The following is a 20,042-nucleotide window of genomic DNA, read 5'->3' on the forward strand; positions in this document are numbered from 1 at the left end:
ATAGAATTATTCTTCATGTACAGACACTAATATTGGGGGTCTAAAGGGGTCAGTGTATGATACAGAAATAGTGTGATATATACATTTTTTATTTTTTTTAAAATTCTTGTGTCTTCCACAATTCCATCAATCGCTACATATGTAGTTGTTTAACTCTGTTCCATTAAGGAGACAATGTTATCAAATATTATTTTAGAAATATTACAGGGACATTTCTTCTTTTCAAGCACGTTACACTTATGTATATGGTACTGTAGATTTTTAGCTCGATGGAACTACTCCTCGCAGTCTCTTCACAGCAGTAGGATAGTGCTTTACTGCAAAGTCAATGGTATCTAGAACGTGACCCCACCAGGCCTCCCCATATAACCCCGCTCCTCAATCCGCCCTGGACTCCTCATTTGGTGTCCTTTCTGTGTTCTGCCATTAATCCTCTGAATTATGACAACTTGTACAGTACCATTAACATGTTATTTGTAGTCTATGGTGCGATAGACAAAATGGGATTTGGGGAAGCAAAACAAAAAGTTTCTTTAGGAAGGTGAGGTTCTTGAGGGCTGAAAGTGTGTGTGTGTGTATGTGTGTGTATATATATATATATATATATATATATATATATATATATATATATATATATATATATATATATATATATATATATATATATATAATATATATATAATTTTAAGTCTTGGGTCTTAAGGGGTTAAGAGACATTTGTGAACTGATAAATGAAATCTGCATTTCTTCGAGGGCTGCACCTGTCCGCCCTGTGACAGTGGTTGGTTGTCATTCCAGGAACACGGGGACCGTGACCAGAGCGACTTAAAGGGGTTGTCATGACCTTTCCTTCCGTCTCTTGCCCGGGTCAGGAGTTGGGTGATTCTCACTAATGTGACTTAAGATGCTGTGATCCATCTCGAGATGTTTTTGGCTCGCTCTCAGCTTTGGTGTTTCCTGAGTCAATGTCACAGCGTCAAGGCCTCTGCTGACGTCCGCTGAGGACATGAGAACGTTTCTAAAATATGTCTCTCTTGTGACTTTCTTGGGAGACAGATAATGTTCTGTGTAACAAAGTGTCCTCCATCTCAAGTAACATTTTGCTTTATACCGCTGGCATCTTTTCTTATAATGTAATTTCACTGCTTCACAGGAAGCATTATTACACTTAAAGGGATGTTCACAGATATTAAAGGGGTTCTACTACTTGTTAGTAGGGTCCATGAAGATAAATGGATCAGGATGTGTCCCCTGGCTGAGACCCCAGCTCTCAGCTGTATTCCGTGAAGAAATCTCGCAGTAACTGTTCAATTTTATCTGCAGCGCCCCCAGAGGGACTAGAAGGAATTACCCATTGCAATTTAAAATAGAATCGGTTTTGTAAAAATTTTTTAATTCTAAATCCTTTGGGCAAATGATAATTGAACAATCGAGTCCAAGTGGTCATGTATCGAAGCGTTTATCTACTATACAAGGTTTCCAGGATCTGTTAAACAACTTGTATGTCAATGATCTATCATAAAGATACAGTGGGAGTCTGATCCCAAGGACCCTCACAGATCATATACCTTTCAAGTGAGCAATGTGATCTCTCCATTGAATACCAAGCACAGCGCCATTCATATCTTAGGGGCCGTGTTTGGTATTACAGCTCAGCCCCATTCACTTGAATGAGACTGAGCTGCTGCACCATGTGACCTGAGGAAGGCGATGCCATAGATCTAGGGCAGTGTCTGGGGTCCCAGGTGTATAAAGGATATAAAGATAAGTCATCTTCATCAAAGTCCTGAAAAATCTGGAGACCAAGCTCCTTCAGTGATCACTTATCTCTGTGTATAGGGGTCTTGGGGTAGGAGTATACAGGGCTGGCCTGGGGTCTATATCTTTATTGAGGGGTCTGCTGTATACATAGAGTGCATGTCCGTATCTTTTCTGCTCAGGTATACATAACATACATGCTGTAGAGCAGTTTTTAGCGGCGCCCCCGGTGGGGGATAAACCTGTTTGATGTCACAGGATTTCCTGTCTGGCTCAGGATCTATCACTTAGTACTCTGACAATCACATAAAGCATTAGATGTCACATTCGGGGTGTCGGGAAATTAAAAAAAAAAAAAAATCTCCTATCAGTCTTCTTAGAACTAAGGCTCTATTCACACTAGCGATGTTAACGTCAGAGTGCTGTCCATGATCTGTGAAAAAGTAGAACATGAAAGTCAATGCTGTTGACTTGGTCGTAAAAAAACACGGCTGAGAATCAGCATGTTCATGTGAATATAGCCTAAGGTGGGGGCCTCTAAACATGCAGATCCTGGGTTATTACACCCCCTGGTGGAGATTGTGGAATTGCAGAGGAAATGTACAACATTACCCAACTAAAGCATCATTGAATCAGACTATAATGGCCAAGGGCACCAGCATACCTCCCAACTTTTGAAGAACCGAAAGAGGGACAAAATGTGCGGCGCGCATAGAGCGCCGCGGCAAATTTAGCCCCGCCCACTTTTGTGTTGACTCCGCCCACTCGTTAATTTTTCATGTGCCCGCACACAGTATAATCCTCCTACAGTCACCCGTAAATTATATGTCCCCCCTCTATCTCTCCCCCAGTTTCATATACACCCTTCATCTGCCCCCAGTTTCATGTCCCTCTTCCATCTCTGCCCCCAGATTCATGTCCTCTCCATCTCTGCCCCCAGATTCATGTCTCCAATCTCTTCCCCCAGATTCATGTCCTCTCCATCTCTGCCCCCAGATTCATGTCCCCCATCTCTGCCCCCAGTTTCATGTCCACTCCATCTCTGCCCCCAGATTCATGTCCCCACATCTCTGCCCCCAGATTCATGTCCCACATCTCTGCCCCCAGATTCATGTCCTCTCCAGCTGTGCCCCCAGATTCATGTCCTCTCCAGCTGTGCCCCCAGATTCATGTCCTCTCCAGCTGTGCCCCCAGATTCATGTCCTCTCCATCTCTGCCCCCAGATTCATGTCCTCTCCATCTCTGCCCCCAGATTCATGTCCTCTCCAGCTCTGCCCCCAGATTCATGTCCTCTCCAGCTCTGCCCCCAGATTCATGTCCTCTCCAGCTCTGCCCCCAGATTCATGTCCTCTCCAGCTCTGCCCCCAGATTCATGTCCTCTCCAGCTCTGCCCCCAGATTCATGTCCTCTCCAGCTCTGCCCCCAGATTCATGTCCTCTCCAGCTCTGCCCCCAGATTCATGTCCTCTCCAGCTCTGCCCCCAGATTCATGTCCTCTCCAGCTCTGCCCCCAGATTCATGTCCTCTCCAGCTCTGCCCCCAGATTCATGTCCTCTCCAGCTCTGCCCCCAGATTCATGTCCTCTCCAGCTCTGCCCCCAGATTCATGTCCTCTCCAGCTCTGCCCCCAGATTCATGTCCTCTCCAGCTCTGCCCCCAGATTCATGTCCTCTCCAGCTCTGCCCCCAGATTCATGTCCTCTCCAGCTCTGCCCCCAGATTCATGTCCTCTCCAGCTCTGCCCCCAGATTCATGTCCTCTCCAGCTCTGCCCCCAGATTCATGTCCTCTCCAGCTCTGCCCCCAGATTCATGTCCTCTCCAGCTCTGCCCCCAGATTCATGTCCTCTCCAGCTCTGCCCCCAGATTCATGTCCTCTCCATCTCTGCCCCCAGATTCATGTCCTCTCCATCTCTGCCCCCAGATTCATGTCCTCTCCATCTCTGCCCCCAGATTCATGTCCTCTCCATCTCTGCCCCCAGATTCATGTCCCCCATCTCTGCCCCCAGATTCATGTCCTCTCCATCTCTGCCGTCCTCTCCTTCATCTGCCCCCAGATTCACGTTCCACCTCCACATTAAACTTACCTTCTCCTCCGCTCCCTCGCCGCTCTCTGCCCGCCTCTCTCGCTGACACATGCGGCTGAAGGAAGGAGCTGACACAGGTCAGCTCCTTGCTTCGCCGCTGCCCGCCTCTCTCCCTGACACATGCGGCTGAAGCTGCTCGCGTGCTCGCTTCGCCGCTGCGTCTCTCTCTCTCGCTGACACATGCGGCTGAAGCGAGGAGCTGACCTGTGTCAGCTCCTCGCTTCGCCGCTGCCGCCAGCTCCTGGCTTGTACATCGCGTCTACAAGCGGCGAAGCGAGGAGCTGACCTGTGTCAGCTCCTTGCTTCAGCCACATATGTGCTCAACTCAGATCTGCGTCCTCTGGACGCAGATCTGAGTTGAAATCGGGACATAACTCCCTCCAACCGGGACCGCGGGACATGTCACCCAAATCGTGACTGTCCCGCGGAAATCGGGACGGTTGGGAGGTATGCACCAGTGCTGGCACTCCAGGGGAAATATTGTTTAATACATCCATTTCCATCCAGACTGCCGAATCAATCAGTAGTTGTCATGGATTTGGCTTTTTATAGCTGAATCTACAGACAGGCATATGGTAATTTAATGCAAGCTATATTATAGAGTTATAACACTTCATGTGCTCTTTTATATCAGCCATATTTATCTAAATCTATAGATCCCTGTTGTATTCCTGACTTGGAACGTGACTGTCAAAAAGAATGCGGCCATTCTGATTTCTTACCACTAGGTGTCAGCATTGACCAGATGAACCTGATAAAACTCAGGTGTTGTTGTGAAACCTTCCATAGGTGACGGAAAGGATCATATACCTGGAGTTATGATGTCACAAATTCTTCCTACACGGAGTAATACAAGAATAATGCAGCCTGGTCTAACCTATTCCCATATCCATCCATTTGCATGGAGTAATATGTTGCTGCAGTATCTCGCTACCCAAGACCACGCAAGGTCTGCATGTAATCGGTAGGCAGCAAAATTCTTCCTTCATCTCTCCTAGGCTCCTTCAGGGTTCATTTTGGTTCTCTTTGGCCCTCTCCGCCTTAATGGGTGATCAGATAACAGGCCTCAGCAGACAGGTCAAACCTGCATAAATCATGATGCAATTGTATAAGTCAACTTATCCTGGATATTGCTTTAAATGGTTGCTAACTTTTCAGACTACTTAGACTCATTCCATAGAGCATGTTATTCTGGAACAAAATGCAATGCTCGTTTAATAAACTTGTTGCTGTTTTCTGCCTGAAAAACCGCTCTAAAGTTCCTGCCACTAGGTGTCTCCCTTCTAGCTAATTTGCTGTTCACTCCCTGTTGCTAGGGAAATTCTGTCTGTAGAAACTTTCTGAAAACATTCTTATTTTGTTGTATTTCTTCCACACCTACCTAAACCTTTTTTTTTACAGTACTGTCACTTTTTTAATTAGTGAATAAAATCCAAAAACGCAGAAGTAGGCCATACCATGCTGACTGCGTCTGCAAGAGTTTCAGAATTGGCTTTTCCTGAAAATACAAGTCGACAACCTTCAAGTTGTTCCCTACCCATTGGATAGTGGTTGACTTGCAGATCGGTGAGGAAGGGGGGGGGGGGGGGGCTGACCGCTCAAACTCCCACTGATCAGGAGAGTTACAGACTCTATCCCCCCCCCCCTCTCCTCAGGTACGTGCACCACTCCATTCAGTTCAATGACAGTGCTGAAGATAAATAGACTCCAATTGAGTGGGACCCCTTCTGCCTGACCAAGAAGGTCCCTCATTCTCCTGATCAATGGTGGTCTGGGTGGTCAGACCCCCACTTCTCTACAAGTTATCCCTTTTCATATGGCTAAGGAAAAACATTAAGAGCCTTGTGGGAAACTGCTTATAACACGACTCCCTATGACACCCCAACCCAGCGCTCCGTTTTGCAGAACATTGCTTCCAGAATGGGATTATCCTTCGATAGCTGTGACTGCAAATATGTCCTGGAAATGAAATCGGTGGAAGGAGCCTGTAAAGCAGATAACAAGCAGCAGATTCCATTAGCGAATCAATAAAGCAATGTTTGCCTCATTACCCACACGGGTTATCGTCTATGGGTCAATGTGCAGTCAGGATACGTGGAAACAGCTGGAAATATATTGTATACAAACATTGTCAGATCCCCATTGTTTTATATCACTGCCTATATACAGCCGCTGTAATCTGTATACTCAGCACTTACCTGCTGTGACAGATCCGCGGTGGTCATCGTCCTCATTATAATCACAATGTTCTAGTTTTATGCCGGACGGATTAGTTAATCTTATTTATATGTATCATGTCATTTGGCGGACCTTTACATCCAGGGAAATTGGAGAACATAAATGTCAGGCAATGAAGAAAACAATATGATGGCAATAAATAAAGCGGAGTACAGATGGCTGAATTTTCTGCCAGATTTAACGATGATCAAGCTGATGATCCTGCCATGTAGAGGGCTGCAGGAGGACTCCATGCTGCTCAGAAGTGATATCCAGTCAACGGTATCGGGCTGCGCTTTGTTGGGAATGATCTATACAGAATGTTGTGCCACCTGGTCCTGCTTTGTGGCCGCTCTTCCTGGTGCTGTGTTTTAGTTCTTGCGTGTAGGATGCGCTGGCCCTTTAGGAGGCTCTAAACCTTGTGGTCCGCTCCTGGCCAATCTCCTGTACCGGTGGGCTATTTAAGGTAGCCTGTAGCATCTTGATCTGTCTCCTAGCTTGCTAGGTGTTTTTGACCCATATTAACTTAGCCTGTTCTGCATCTCCGCTCCTATACTCCCCTGTTTAGACAGTGGACCAAGCAAAGTAGGAATCTAAACGGCAGTCATGGGGATGCCATTGTTGCACCAACTCAAACCTATGCCACAAATCTATGCCAGTTCTTGACAGGCGCAAATAAGTGCACAACAAGTACTAAGAGTCTCCTTTGTCTATTTGTTACCTGACCTTGGATTTGTCTCTCCTCCCTGATTCTGTGCTGCCCGTCCTGATCTTGGCCTAGATTACCGTATTGACTATCTCGCCTTCCTCCACCATTCCTGGATGGCTGCAACTAACACATTCAGACCGTATCTCAACTACTCTCTTGCCTGATTCCTCACTATTATGCATCTCTCCACTTACCAGGGTCAGCTGTTACCTACACCTAGCGGCGGCTCCCAGCGGCAAAGATCAAATACTTATATAGGAGTTAAAGGTTGAAAACTAGTGGACAATTTGGACAATGCCCTCAAGAATAGCCAAACTAGTTGTAATGGTCTGTATAATGTCATGTTCTCTCGCCTGGCAAACAACTTTCTCTGCGTTGAGTTCCCTTCTGTTCCTGCACTCTGTCCACCCCATATGGCAGGGTACCCTTATTCCTTGCAACTTGAACCTGTGGATCTTTCTCTACCAGTCTCTGCCTATTCATACCTGCTCTATCCTCTGTTTGCGGCTTGAACATGTTACTTATACGTTCATTGTATTGCTTGTTCCTGCAAGAGTTATCCTGATCTGCCTGATTCCCGTTACCGACCTTTTGGCTTAGTCTCAGACTCTGCATTCATCATCATATCCCGATCTTCCTTATTCTCAGGGATTGTTTTGATTCAAGATTCAAACAAGTTTGGAAAGAACTGGAAGTGAAATTAACACACTCTGGGTTCTCTTCAGGTATAAGAGTATAATATAATGGAGTATAATAGTTCACTTTCTGTTTGCAGGTTATGAACAACCAAAGTTTCAAGTACCAGTAACTTTATGGTGCCCAAATTCTGTTGAAATTGTAGATATTAAAGCCTCCTATGTCTTCTGCCTTCACGTGTTTGGCTTGCTATCCATGATTCTTGTCTTTGAATCTACATTTCATGTCTCCTCCATATTCCTTCACCTCCTGTTACTGAGTTTGAGTAAACCCTTGCAAAGCCACTAAAATACATGAAAAATATGAAAGGTAAAAAAATGTAACAAATATATTCTAAAATTGTCCAAAAAATGCATAAAATCGGTAAATGTAGGCAGTAAAAACAGTGGTAGAAGCATATTTATCTATGTTCCCTATAATATAAAGTTAATGCAGCATAGGCTTTCTGAAATATGATTCATAAAAATCTAAAAGCCATCCTATAATAAGATCTAATCCTACTTTATTCATGAAAAAAAAAGCATACTCAGCAATAGAGTTGTACAATGTTATCTGACTTCAGGACGAGTATCCTCTACAGTGGTTTCCTTCTTTACCTTTCCAAACAGCCTGATTTTGTGATACTTTGTCACATGATATCTATAGCACGTGTGGCCACCCAGTGGTTGTGATGTGCATTGCAGCCTTTCAAGGGGTTTATTAGTATGGTCAGATTGGATTGAGTTGGTTTCATGAGGAATTGGAGCCCTTGACCAATTCTGAATTGAGTTTTTATAGATGGGTTATGCAGTATCTATAGGTACACATGCATTCAATATTTACGTTGCAAAAAAGGGATTTTTATTTCCCGGTTTTAATGTGATTGTTAGGGGTTAAGGGCAGCTGATAACTTTCCAAAGTAAGCTGTAAAATACAACACATTTTCGCTTTCAGATCTATGGCGATTCAGTCTACCAGGACATAAAAATCCCCTCGTCTGTGTTTATAATGTCAGCAGTAAAGCGCACAGCTGTGGATTTGACTCCAATATACTCTTCTAACAATCACAATCTGGCCTCACCTTGATCTCTTTTTCATCTTCCAATTTAAACAAGCATTATACAGATCTGTGCCGTGAGTGACATCGCGGGCAACACTCGGTCTCTTAATACACCAATCCCCAGTGAAAATCTGTATGAGGTTTTAGACAAATACAAATTCCAAGAATGGATATAGGGCTCCGGCAAAATGGTCTTGTGTGTCCATTAGTAGAGAGATGTGTACACAATATTTGCGTCTTGTGGAAGCTTCAGATGGCTCAGGTGAGACCTGCTGTGTGTGCATGATGTGTATAAAATAAGGGGTGCGGTAGCGACAAAGACTGTGACAAAGACAAGGACGCCAGTCTTTTGTGTAAGGTAGGGGCTCAGTAAGGAGAGACAGACCTCCTGTCTACAGAGAACTTGGTTTCAGGCAGGGATCACCTAATATGGTTGTCCATTATTAAAGGGATCTAATGTAAAGATGTAGCTGAGCTGGGATGCAACAAAATACACCATAGAATATTACTGGTAAGGTAACACTATATGTCCTGGTGTGGTGCTTAGATCTCCACCCACTCTCCAGTGGTCAGAGTAAAATGCTACAACATTCGTGTTGGACTGATCACCTAGTAAAATAAAACAAAAAAACTTTGACAATCACAGGATGTGGACTTGCAGTAATACCAGACCCTATCAGACAATGCCCTAAGAGATGGCTCAAATTCTAAGTATTCTCCTTGCTATTTGCCATGTGGAGACTTCTAGGCCACTACCACCCCAGTAATGGTAGAGCTGGACCAAGAGACACTAGTGTGGAATATAAGGGATCAGGGTATAGGATGGTCAGGGCAGGTGGCAAAGGCACAGAGGTCAGGATCAAGCCAAGGTCAGAAACGGGTAGGAGGCAGGACAGAAATGGCACATACAGGTACATAGTCAGGAGCTAGCCAAGGGCCAATAACAGGTCAGATAACAAGAACGGGATCGGATCAAGTACGCTATGAAGGTTATTGTTAAGGTGTCAAGCAGAGGACTGAGCAGATTTATACGGAGGTGGACCAGCAGGGGACAGAATTACTGGCACCCACTAGGGTAATGGGGAGGGGAGTGGGGAGGAGCAGAGAAATGAGCGTGTCAGTGGTGAGCTGCCACTAGGAGGAGCCAAATGCTGGCATTACAGATACACAATAATAATAATTGATATATATTTCTAGTTATGCATTTCCTTTTAGACAGGAGTTGTGGGTAAACTAGCACTTCTTACTAACCAGGTTCTGTAAGGGAGGGTTCACACGGTGTAACGTGCTGCGTGATGTGGCACGTGTACGCCGCGGGAGCCTTTGCGGGCCGTACACGCTCCCATTGATTTGAATGGGAACGGGGATCGTATGTGCCGCACTAGTTTGCGGCCGTGATCAACATCACGGCCGCAAACTAGCGCGGCGCATACGATCCTCGCTCCCATTCAAATCAATGGGAGCATGTACGGCCCGCAAAGGCTCCCGCGGCGTACACGTGCCACATCACGCAGCACGTTACACCGTGTGAACCCTCCCTAAAAGTATTGGGGGGACAGACTGTCCAATAATCTTTGTGAGGAGCCCGTGTCCATTTTCTGGCTATCAACAGCAACAAACTATATAAACTATTATTTACTTTTATTTCTTGTTACTTTTTTCATCTATTTTTCCCTATTTCCATGAATAGATAACTCTCTGTCCGTTTTGGGCTATAGTTTAGAATGAAAATTACCCTGATTTAATTTCTCAGTGCTGAAAAAGTTGGATGTTTCCAAAAAGCATAAGCTAAGAATGAACTTGACATATTCAGTGCATGATCAATAACATTACCCCAGCCATTTAGCTTGTAAAGACATAAATTACAAAGTATCGCTGCGAGCCATTAAGATTGTATTAGCTTGTGTAATAATATCATGAGCACCTGGAGCCGCGCTGTCACAGTCCATACAGATTACTAACATTGATCCTGCTTCATAACATTAGCAGATCGATGCCGCGCTAAGTTCTCTCTAACCACCGCTGCCAACCAAACCGAAATAAGTTTTGATTATTAATGGGAACCAACATGTTGCAATAACGTTTGATATTCATTTCCTCAGGTCCTTTGAGCTTGGCTACACTTTTTCTAGTAACTAGTTATTGAAAACTCTTCAGAGCCAGAACAAGAATTTCTCCTATTGAGACTTGTATGAAACTTACGTACATGAGCTGCATGCAGTCTACGGTCAATCAATATGGATGATGTCATGAAATGGCCATAAATAACTAGAACCTTTCCTATGGAGAAACAGGAGAGTAACTTGCAATCACTGGTATCAGTATTGAGATTGCACTTGCTATGTCACCATTGAGGCCCAATTGAAGGCTGCAGCGGTGACCCCAGGCTCACAACGTCTCAAGGAGGAGAGAAAGCACAGAATCTGCAACAGAAGGTGTGTAAATTGTGTGAGCCACCAGAACCTGAAACAAAACAACTCTTGAGACGTTTACCCATATCTAGACCTTCCACGAACCCAAACCACCACCATGAAAGTTGGGGTGCACTTTGTTTACCCTATGGAACTCAACGTAGAAAAATCCATGTCTATGGCCATCATAAAAATAACTATATGTTGTCTTTTTGGGTCAATAATCTGCATCTTCTCTGAGGAACTGCTAGCTAAATAGAATTTCCTAAGTTATGCTCCATTTCTTGAACACTTCAAGTCCTAGAACTGTCAGTATTTTTCTCGGCACTTTCCTTTAGTTAGAGCTAAGCCCCACGCAGCAAAACTTATTAACTGGTGGACTTGGTTGAAGGTTAATAAAGGTATTGTGAACAAGTCCCTGAGAAAAATGGCGATTATCAATCTTCTGAAGGACGGCTTAATATAGAAAAAAAATCTCCAGCAGTTAGACGACAGACAAGACCGGCTACATATATTTTAAAAGTCTATCAATTTGCAAAAATGTCATTTTGTCTGTCGACATTTTATACTAAACAAGCTGGGGGGGGGGGGGTAAACTTCACAAGGTTTTACCCACAAATCTTATTACCAGCTACAGAGGAATGTTCGGCATATATCCCCTGCAGTGGCATTATTACCTTTATCAGCATGCACTGGGCCAATACAGACTGAAATTATGCAACCAACTGTTAGGGTTCTGTCTATATATAATAAATTATAACTTAACAGAACCTCTTGACTGCGGTAGTGGCTGCTGTCGAGGTCCACAAGCCCTAGGAGGGCGGCCGTCCACCTAAGCAGGGCAGCAGTATCTCTGTGCGACTCTAGTGTGAACAGGGAGCAACACACGTTCACCACTTAACTTCACTGAATGAATGTGTCTGCACAGCTCCCAATGTGAACAGACTGCAAGGAGGCTTATACCAGTTGGCATCACTGGGCAAGTGTATTTATGCAGCTTTAATGTGAACTGGCTGCAATGCGGCTTACACCAGTTGGCTTCACTGGGCAAGTGAGTTTAGGCAGCTTCCAATGTGAACTGGCTGCAACAAAGGCTGCCAAGGGTTAAATGTCACCCCTGGTCAGCAACACAAAGGCTCCACAAACCGCTTTGGAGCTACAAGCCTACTGGACAGTTCAATCAGGCTAATAGTTCCCTACTGGCAGTACCCAGGACTCCTATCTAGAATCCCTGAACTGACGACCTGCCTTTCACAGGAACCTAGCCCTGACCTCCTGTCTCAAAATTAATAGTCAAAGTGTGAGCACCCGGTGGGCTTCGGCTCACACCATATAAAGGCAAGTCCCCGCCCACAGGGCAGTGGCCGTAACCTCACTGGGCATGCCCAGTATGGGCCGAATGGGACTTAGCCTCTGAGCGTCTCCAAAAAGTCCGAGCATGCTCAGTAGGCCAAACACTGGATTTAGACTCCACAAACCTCACCATCCGAGGGTGAGAGCTGGATCGACCCGCAGGTGGCGCTATGTGCCGGAAGGAAAACCTGCAGGACCCCATCCTAACACCAACACAGCAATTATTAATAAAATATCCAAAGCTTAGCCACATCTATGCTCTAGAGGGTGGATTATAACTAATTCCCATCACCATTATTTGGTACTGTGCCAAATTTATGCACACTGTACTTAATGGGGGAGCAACTTATACTATGTGGGGAGCATATTGTACTGGGTGGAGAGTGCATTGTATTGTGTGGGCGCCACTGTGGGAAGCACAATGTACTGTGTGGAGAGCATATTGTACTATGGGGGAGCCAATGTGAGGTGCAGGCATGTTAGAAGAAGAAAGCCAGCACTGCCCATATGCCCTTCTGTGACTGGTGTGCCCCACATTAACATAGATATATTCCACTACAGAGCTATCTATGAAGGTGGCCCTGCACCTGTTCAAAATCACAGTTGGGAGCTGTAGTTTTGGCAACAGCTGCAGAGCCATTCAGGTTGTGCAATAGTGTTTAGCACAGTCTATGATCTGCTGCAGCCAACTCTTCCCCCCCCCCCCTTAAAGAAAAAAATTATATATATATATATATATATATATATATATAACCTAGGTGTGCCTTATAGTCCTAAAAATCTGGTACGTTTTTCTTCCCTTCGTTAACTTAATTTTGTTAATTGGCAAACTATTAACCCTTCCAGTTCATTCCAAACCAGTTTGCTAGTCTCTAGTTATGATTGATTGGTGTGCACCACTATAGTTTGAAGGGAAATCCAAAAAGTAAACTTGGCTTACAGGTGTATTCACTAAATGAGACCGCAACTGGGTTTGCCTCGGGTCTATATGGTTACTGTACGCAAACACACAGATATTGGCAAAACAATTAAGGCCAATTTGTAGATTTGCTCTGATCAACTGGTTTATTAGAAAATTTCCTCAAATACATAAGCCCAGCCACATCTCCCGAGGGCCGCTATTAGATCAGTCGATTTCTGATCTTCTTCAAACCCTTTTTCTTTGTGCTCTTACATCACCTTTACACTAGTATGTTCTTTTACTGTTCTGTTCATTTGTTGTCTCTGTCAGGACTGAAGAACATGTTCACACTTTCCAAATAAAAGAAACTGATAATAACAAGTGAGATAGAGAAGCGGGATCCCAATGAGAACGATAATGGAGAGTGAGGTAACTTGCAGTTTAGCAATCACCTCCCGTGGCTTCTGTAACTCTCAAAACTGTAAAGCGTCTGCTGAGAGACGGTTTGGTTGGGTTTCTTTTGCAATCAAAATGCTTCTACTTTATGGGCTCATTTACTATAAAACAATAGAAACTAATCCAGGAGAGAGGACATTGTGTACAGGCAAATGTGATGAGGAATTGGTGGAAAGAATGATTACAGAAGCGGAATATCTGGATTGATGATACCTGAATGTAGCCATTTAGAGATGTTTCTAATATAGTCAAAGGTAGGGATAAGCAAAGCAGATAACGACTCACGTTCATTGCAAATTTTGGGATGAACTTCAAGTTTTGGAAAGAGGAGGTATCCGTTATTTTTTGGTTTAACCCTTTTCTGCCTTTTTTCAGGAACCCTGAAAATCTCATTGAAAAACAAGTGTGGAAATTTGTTAAAAGAAATCCAACTCCATTTTTGGAATTTGCCACCCCCGTACCACTATAACCTCTCTTCAGACCCCAAAGTAAAGTAGGCAAAGGCCCAGGAGAGGTGTGTAAACCTAATGTAGCCAAACCAAGTTATTCATCTCTCCTGGGCTATGTCATAAATGAAATCACATGAGGTGCATATCCTGACACGTGTGTAAGAGCTATGATGTTTGTGTGACCCACACGATTGCTGAACCCCAAGCAAAGGTCTTGTGTCTTTCAAGAGGTCGGGAGGGGACTGAGACTTGTTAGATGCTATGACTGAGACCAGGAGAGGAGAGTAAGGCTATTGGTCATGTTTATGCTCCCCCTCCCCCAAGGACCCCTGCTTATTACACTCTGTAATCAGAAAAGACTCCAGTGTATAATAATTGCAGTTTCAATTTGGACTCAATAAGTTTATCCCAGAAGGAAACAACTGGACGAATCTTGCAAATATTCACAAGATGAATTTCTCTAGGTTCTCCCCAACTCTAGTCATGGTTATCTAGATGTCTATGTAATTGTCACTTATGATTCTCTCTGTGTATGGTGGTATCACAACCCTCCTCAATGGCAGATGTTGGGGAGAGTGGGAAGATTAAGATGTTTTGGATTTTAACAGTTATGTTTTTAAAGGGGGTTTCGGGGTGCCTAAAAATGAACAGCAGGGAAACATTTTTTTAATTTTTTTATGACGACTCTTCTTTGCCTTGTTGTATCTTTGGCAAGACCCTGGTCCCTTCTATCCATTTCCAGTTGTGGTGCTCCATCATGTGGCCACCACACCCAAACACTCATCAGTCATATGCCATAGTCGGGTACATCATTACTAGGTGGGTGCTATGTGGTAGTTGCCATGAGGGACCGCATCCAATAAAGTAGGGACCACGTACTATTCAGAGGTCACCATGAAGTAGCTACTGGGCTTCTACACCTGGCATGGGCCATGGATGTTCCAGGTCTTATTTTTTTCCTAAAATGTTGGCTAAAATATTGCAGAGATTAGAGCACTCCATCTATGATATAGCCAACTATCATATGTGACTACTGAGGACAGTGATTGACTACACCAGCCATGTGAGGGGGTCACTAGAGCGCTGGAACCAGATACCATACCTCCCAACCGTCCCGATTTCCGCGGGACAGTCACGATTTGGGTGACATGTCCCGCGGTCCCGGTTGGAGGGAGGTATGTCCCGATTTCAACTCAGATCTGCGTCCAGAGGACGCAGATATGAGTTGAACACATGCGGCTGAAGCAAGGAGCTGACACAAGCGAGGAGCCGGCGGCAGCAGTGAAGCGAGGAGCTGACACAGGTCAGCTCCTCGCTTCAGCCGCATGTGTCAGCGAGAGAGAGACGCAGCGGCGAAGCGAGCACGCGAGCAGCTTCAGCCGCATGTGTCAGGGAGAGAGGCGGGCAGCGGCGAAGCGAGGAGCTGACCTGTGTCAGCTCCTTCCTTCAGCCGCATGTGTCAGCGAGAGAGGCGGGCAGAGAGCGGCGAGGGAGCGGAGGAGAAGGTAAGTTTAATGTGGAGGTGGAACGTGAATCTGGGGGCAGATGAAGGAGAGGACGGCATGACACTGGGGCAGAGATGGAGAGGACATGAATCTGGGGGCAGAGATGGGGGACATGAATCTGGGGGCAGAGATGGAGGGACATGAATCTGGGGGCAGAGATGGAGGGACATGAATCTGGGGGCAGAGATGTGGGGACATGAATCTGGGGGAAGAGATGGAGAGGACATGAATCTGGGGGCAGAGATGGAAGAGGGACATGAAACTGGGGGCAGATGAGGGGTATATATGAAACTGGGGGAGAGATAGAGGGGGGACATATAATTTACGGGTGACTGTAGGAGGATTATACTGTGTGCGGGCACATGGAAAATTAACGAGTGGGCGGAGTCAACACAAAAGTGGGCGGGGCTAAATTTGTCGCTACGCGCACCGCACATTTTGTCCCTCTTTCGGTTCTTCAAAAGTTGGGAGGTATGAGATACTGCCACAGAACATTGGGGCTCCATGGCTGGGACATCAAGGTGAAGAACAGATTTATTTTTAACTCCTTCACTGTCCAGAAGACACTGCATGAAGTGGCTCAATAACACTTAGTTTGACTCTAACCACAGGGAGGTGTCTTTGGGAATCATTCGGCCGAACCTATTGGAAGGCTCCTTTTTATGTGGAGGGCAATGCAAGGTGTAATTTCTCGCTATCGTAACGTACAACAAGGGTCTTCTGGAAATGAGTGGAATTGAAAATCATTTACAGAGATTAAGTTCACATTACAAGTGCAAGGTAAACGCTCCCTCAAGAAATGTGACTATTACCAACACTTCCTTCTGATGAGAACAACTTGCCTTTTACCTTGCATTTCCTTTAAGGCACGCACTCCATCATAAAGCTCCGCCAGGATGACATTTGCAATCATTTTTTCCTTAATGTGCATCCACTAATCCATTATAAATGTTCTGAATTCATTTCCAGGAGTTCATGCAGAAATTTTGTGACAGAATATTTAAAAGTGCATCTTTCGGGGAAGATATATGGAAATTGTATGAAATGCTCTGTTTATCTCTTAAGGAAGTTTGAAAGTCTTGTCCTTGGGATTAAGGATCTGTGTAATGTTCATCTGATACTCCTTAGCGGTCATACCCGTACTGTGTGGGATGTTTTACAGACGCTCTTGGTCTTGTCTACTGTTGTCTTTCTATCGTGTTATCAGATACCAGTCCATGACACTAGCCCTGAGGATACATTAAGGCTAAGGCCCCACGTAGCAGGCTGCAGCTAAAAAGCGCTGTGGGAAACCACCGGCGTTTCCGTAGGTATAATTGACATGCTGCGATTTCCAAAAACGCTATGTTTTTGGAAGTCCTTGTATTTCCACTTTGTGTATTGTTCTGCAATGTGTAGATGGGATTCACTAGAAACCCATCCACTTATCAGGGACCATAAAACAGACAGTTTGTGCCATGTAAGGCCACAGCCTATAGGGGTTTTGCAGAACGGGCACATTCAGAACGGGGGATTTTTGTCCTTTGTCGTGAATGGACTGGTGGTCAGGCGACGCACCGCTCCACCCATTTCAATGGGTGTACTGGAGACAATCAAGCGCTGTACCTTGGCTACCATTGAAATTAAAGGAGGGGTGGAAGGGTGTGCATGCTGCCCAACCACTGCTTTATTCTCCAGATCAGTGGGGTCTAAGTAGAACACCACTGATCTGCAAGTTATCCCCATTTCCTATTGATAGGGGGTATCTTGCTTGATGGGCATCCTGGGTTTGTTGGTTTTCCAAATTGGTTTTGTTCAGCTAGTCCAAAGATATAAGCCTTGTCAATGTTGTAGGGCAGGGGTGCTCACACTTTTTCAGTGTGTGAGCTACTTTATTAGCTACCAAGGCAAAAGATCTACCGGGGCGGGCCTGTGGGCGGGGTCAGGCGGGCCTGTGGGCCGGGTGGGCATGTCTGTGGGCCGGGCATGTGGGCGGGGCCGGGCGGATCGCGAGAGCAAGACAGCGGCGTTCTGTGGCTGCCCAGGGATCCCCGCTGTCTGCTTCTTCACAGTGCAGGCTGAGAGTTATCTCTGGACACTCGCAGGCTCGGGCTGCGGCAGCCAGTGTCCAGAGATGACTCTCAGCCTGCACTGTGAACAAGCAGACACCGGGGATCCCTGCATCCCGCGATCAACCCATACGTCCTTTGCGATCTACCAGTAGATCGCGATCGACTTATTGGGCACCCCTGTTGTAGGGTATACTAGCCAAATGGTTGGAAACACTGCATGACATACAGCACCCAGAGACCCAATCACAGTTTTGCCACCCACTTGGCTAGCAGGCCCTAATTCTACTTGACTAGTATACCTTGCATCAACCATAAAATGACTTATATCTTTGGAATAACTGAACAGCTTTGGATAAAAATAAGCTAAAATGCTCAGGGTAACAGCACCCATCAGGTGATTTATGTAATTGGGCTTTTTGCACCTTATGACAGGTCTTTAAATCCAATATATAAATTTAGACACCTACATGCTGCACTGCCTGTAACTACCTCTACACCCAGTAATGACATCTTCATCACTTTATCTATTATTAAATATTCCTGACCTACATATTACTGGGTCAAATGTGATGCTTCATAATGAAGACTCCGTATAGCATAGCTATGTCTGTATATGGGTCATGACTTCATTTAAGTCCTCTGAGGATATTATAGAATTTAGTTTTTTTTTTATATTATCTAGCCGAAGTAAAACCTCAGGGTAAAAATGGTTTGCATTAAAAGCATAATAAGTCACATTTTGACAAACCTTTTAAGAAACAAGCACAGATTCTGAATTGAGGAATAATTCCCAGCTAGCGGTAGAGCGATATCTGCCCGGAGAACGCTCACAGCTAGAAAATGAAATTCTCCATAATGATTTTAAAGCAGATCGCATGGAAGGGTCTCATCATTAGCTTCTCCTATGGCTAAAACCGGGCGCGAGATGAGAAGATTAAGTGATTTCTGTCAGTAATTAAGGAGGCACCAAATACTTTGTATCGAGAAAAAAGACAGGAATTGATTTTGTTTCATTCTCAGTCCAACTCCAATAACCTCTGCTTAATAATTACAAGATTTATGGATTACACGAGGCGCGGATCATAGAAGCCATACATCATGTAGAATATTTATTACTCCAAGGAAACCTCTTTGAGCCGACCACCCAAATGTGCCCAGAAAATGGTCTCTTAAATTGGAGGTTTATGCAGAATAAAGAATTTAATGGGGTCAACAAGCATGAATAGCCCCCATATAATGATGAAAGAGCCAAAAATGTATGTTATGCCCCAGCACAGAACCAGGGCCAAACTGAAACTAATAACACGCCCACACAAGTTGCTGTAACCCACATAATAGAGGGTGCAACTTCTTTCTGCTTCCTGGTGACTTCTAGTTCAAGAAGGTCCCATCATTCTTGGTCCCTAGCATGGCATCTTTCTTGGTCCACAGCATGGCTTTCCTCTAGTTCCTAGTGACCAGCATGGTGGGGGGGGGATCTCCCTTCTACTCCCCAACAAAGTATCACTTTTAAATTGTTCTCATTTCATTCTTTGTTCCTTGCACAATATCCATTAAACCCTGGTCCTCAGCATGGATACCCCTCTCATTTCCAAACCATAACATGGCTCCCATTTCCATTCCCCTCTTTAACTACTACACTTGACAATACTTGGGCTAAAAATCTTTAAGCCGTCCTGGGAGCACCCCCAAAATTCACACTTTGATGTGGGGTGAAAGTAACAACCTGTTCTGTTTGTGGCCCAATTCCTAAGACAATCCTGGCAAAATTGGGATTGTTGGCGTGTATACTGGGCACCTTATATTTCTTTGACATTTGCTCCAGTGTGATGACGGTGACTCCCTTCCCTCCCCGCCTGTTGTCTCTTCACTTTAGCATCACTACCCCATTGTTCTGGTCTGTTGGAGGACTAGAACAATGGAGAGATGGGCTTCTAAATTAGTGGTAACACGGAATCTGGTGGCCGCCATCGACTAGATTGGGTCCATTATTTTAAAAATGAAACTTGTGGAGGAAGTTGTCTTCCATGTAGGACTTTCCTTTTCTAATTTTTCGGAGTCTTCAATGGAGACATTGGTACAGATGTGAATATAGCCTTTCAGTCTCCTGCTCTTCCTTGCTGCAGTCCAGGGTTGCGGCACCGCACAGACCTGCTTCCATATTAGTCTCTGTATGTAAGTCCAGTGTATGGTGTTTTCCAAGGGGTTCCCACTGTAAACTGTCTATAATAAGTTGTCTTTGGTTCGATAAAGGGGTGGTCTGCTTATAGAGAGGCAGCTTGAATAGAGTGTCGTAAGGAGAACTCAAATCCCTGTAACTTTTGGGATTAATAGAAAATAACCTGAGTTAACGAAAATGTTTATGACCGCCACCATTCCTCCAGATGAAAGGTTGTTTAGCTTGTGTTCCTCCAT

The 20,042-nt window shown here is 44.8% G+C and overlaps 1 protein-coding gene across 1 annotated transcript in view; it reads right to left on the reverse strand.

The window, feature by feature from the left end:
* VENTX (VENT homeobox) overlaps positions 1-16,489 on the reverse strand; it is a 54,179-nt gene extending 37,690 nt beyond the window's left edge. The window contains 1 exon segment of the mRNA XM_075288092.1: positions 16,419-16,489. Within this exon segment, the coding sequence (XP_075144193.1) occupies positions 16,419-16,489 (71 nt within the window).
* Between the last annotated feature and the right edge of the window lie 3,553 nt (positions 16,490-20,042).

The sequence above is a fragment of the Leptodactylus fuscus genome, chromosome 10 (genome assembly GCF_031893055.1).
Source record: "Leptodactylus fuscus isolate aLepFus1 chromosome 10, aLepFus1.hap2, whole genome shotgun sequence".
In the NCBI taxonomy this organism is placed as follows: Eukaryota; Metazoa; Chordata; class Amphibia; order Anura; family Leptodactylidae; genus Leptodactylus; species Leptodactylus fuscus.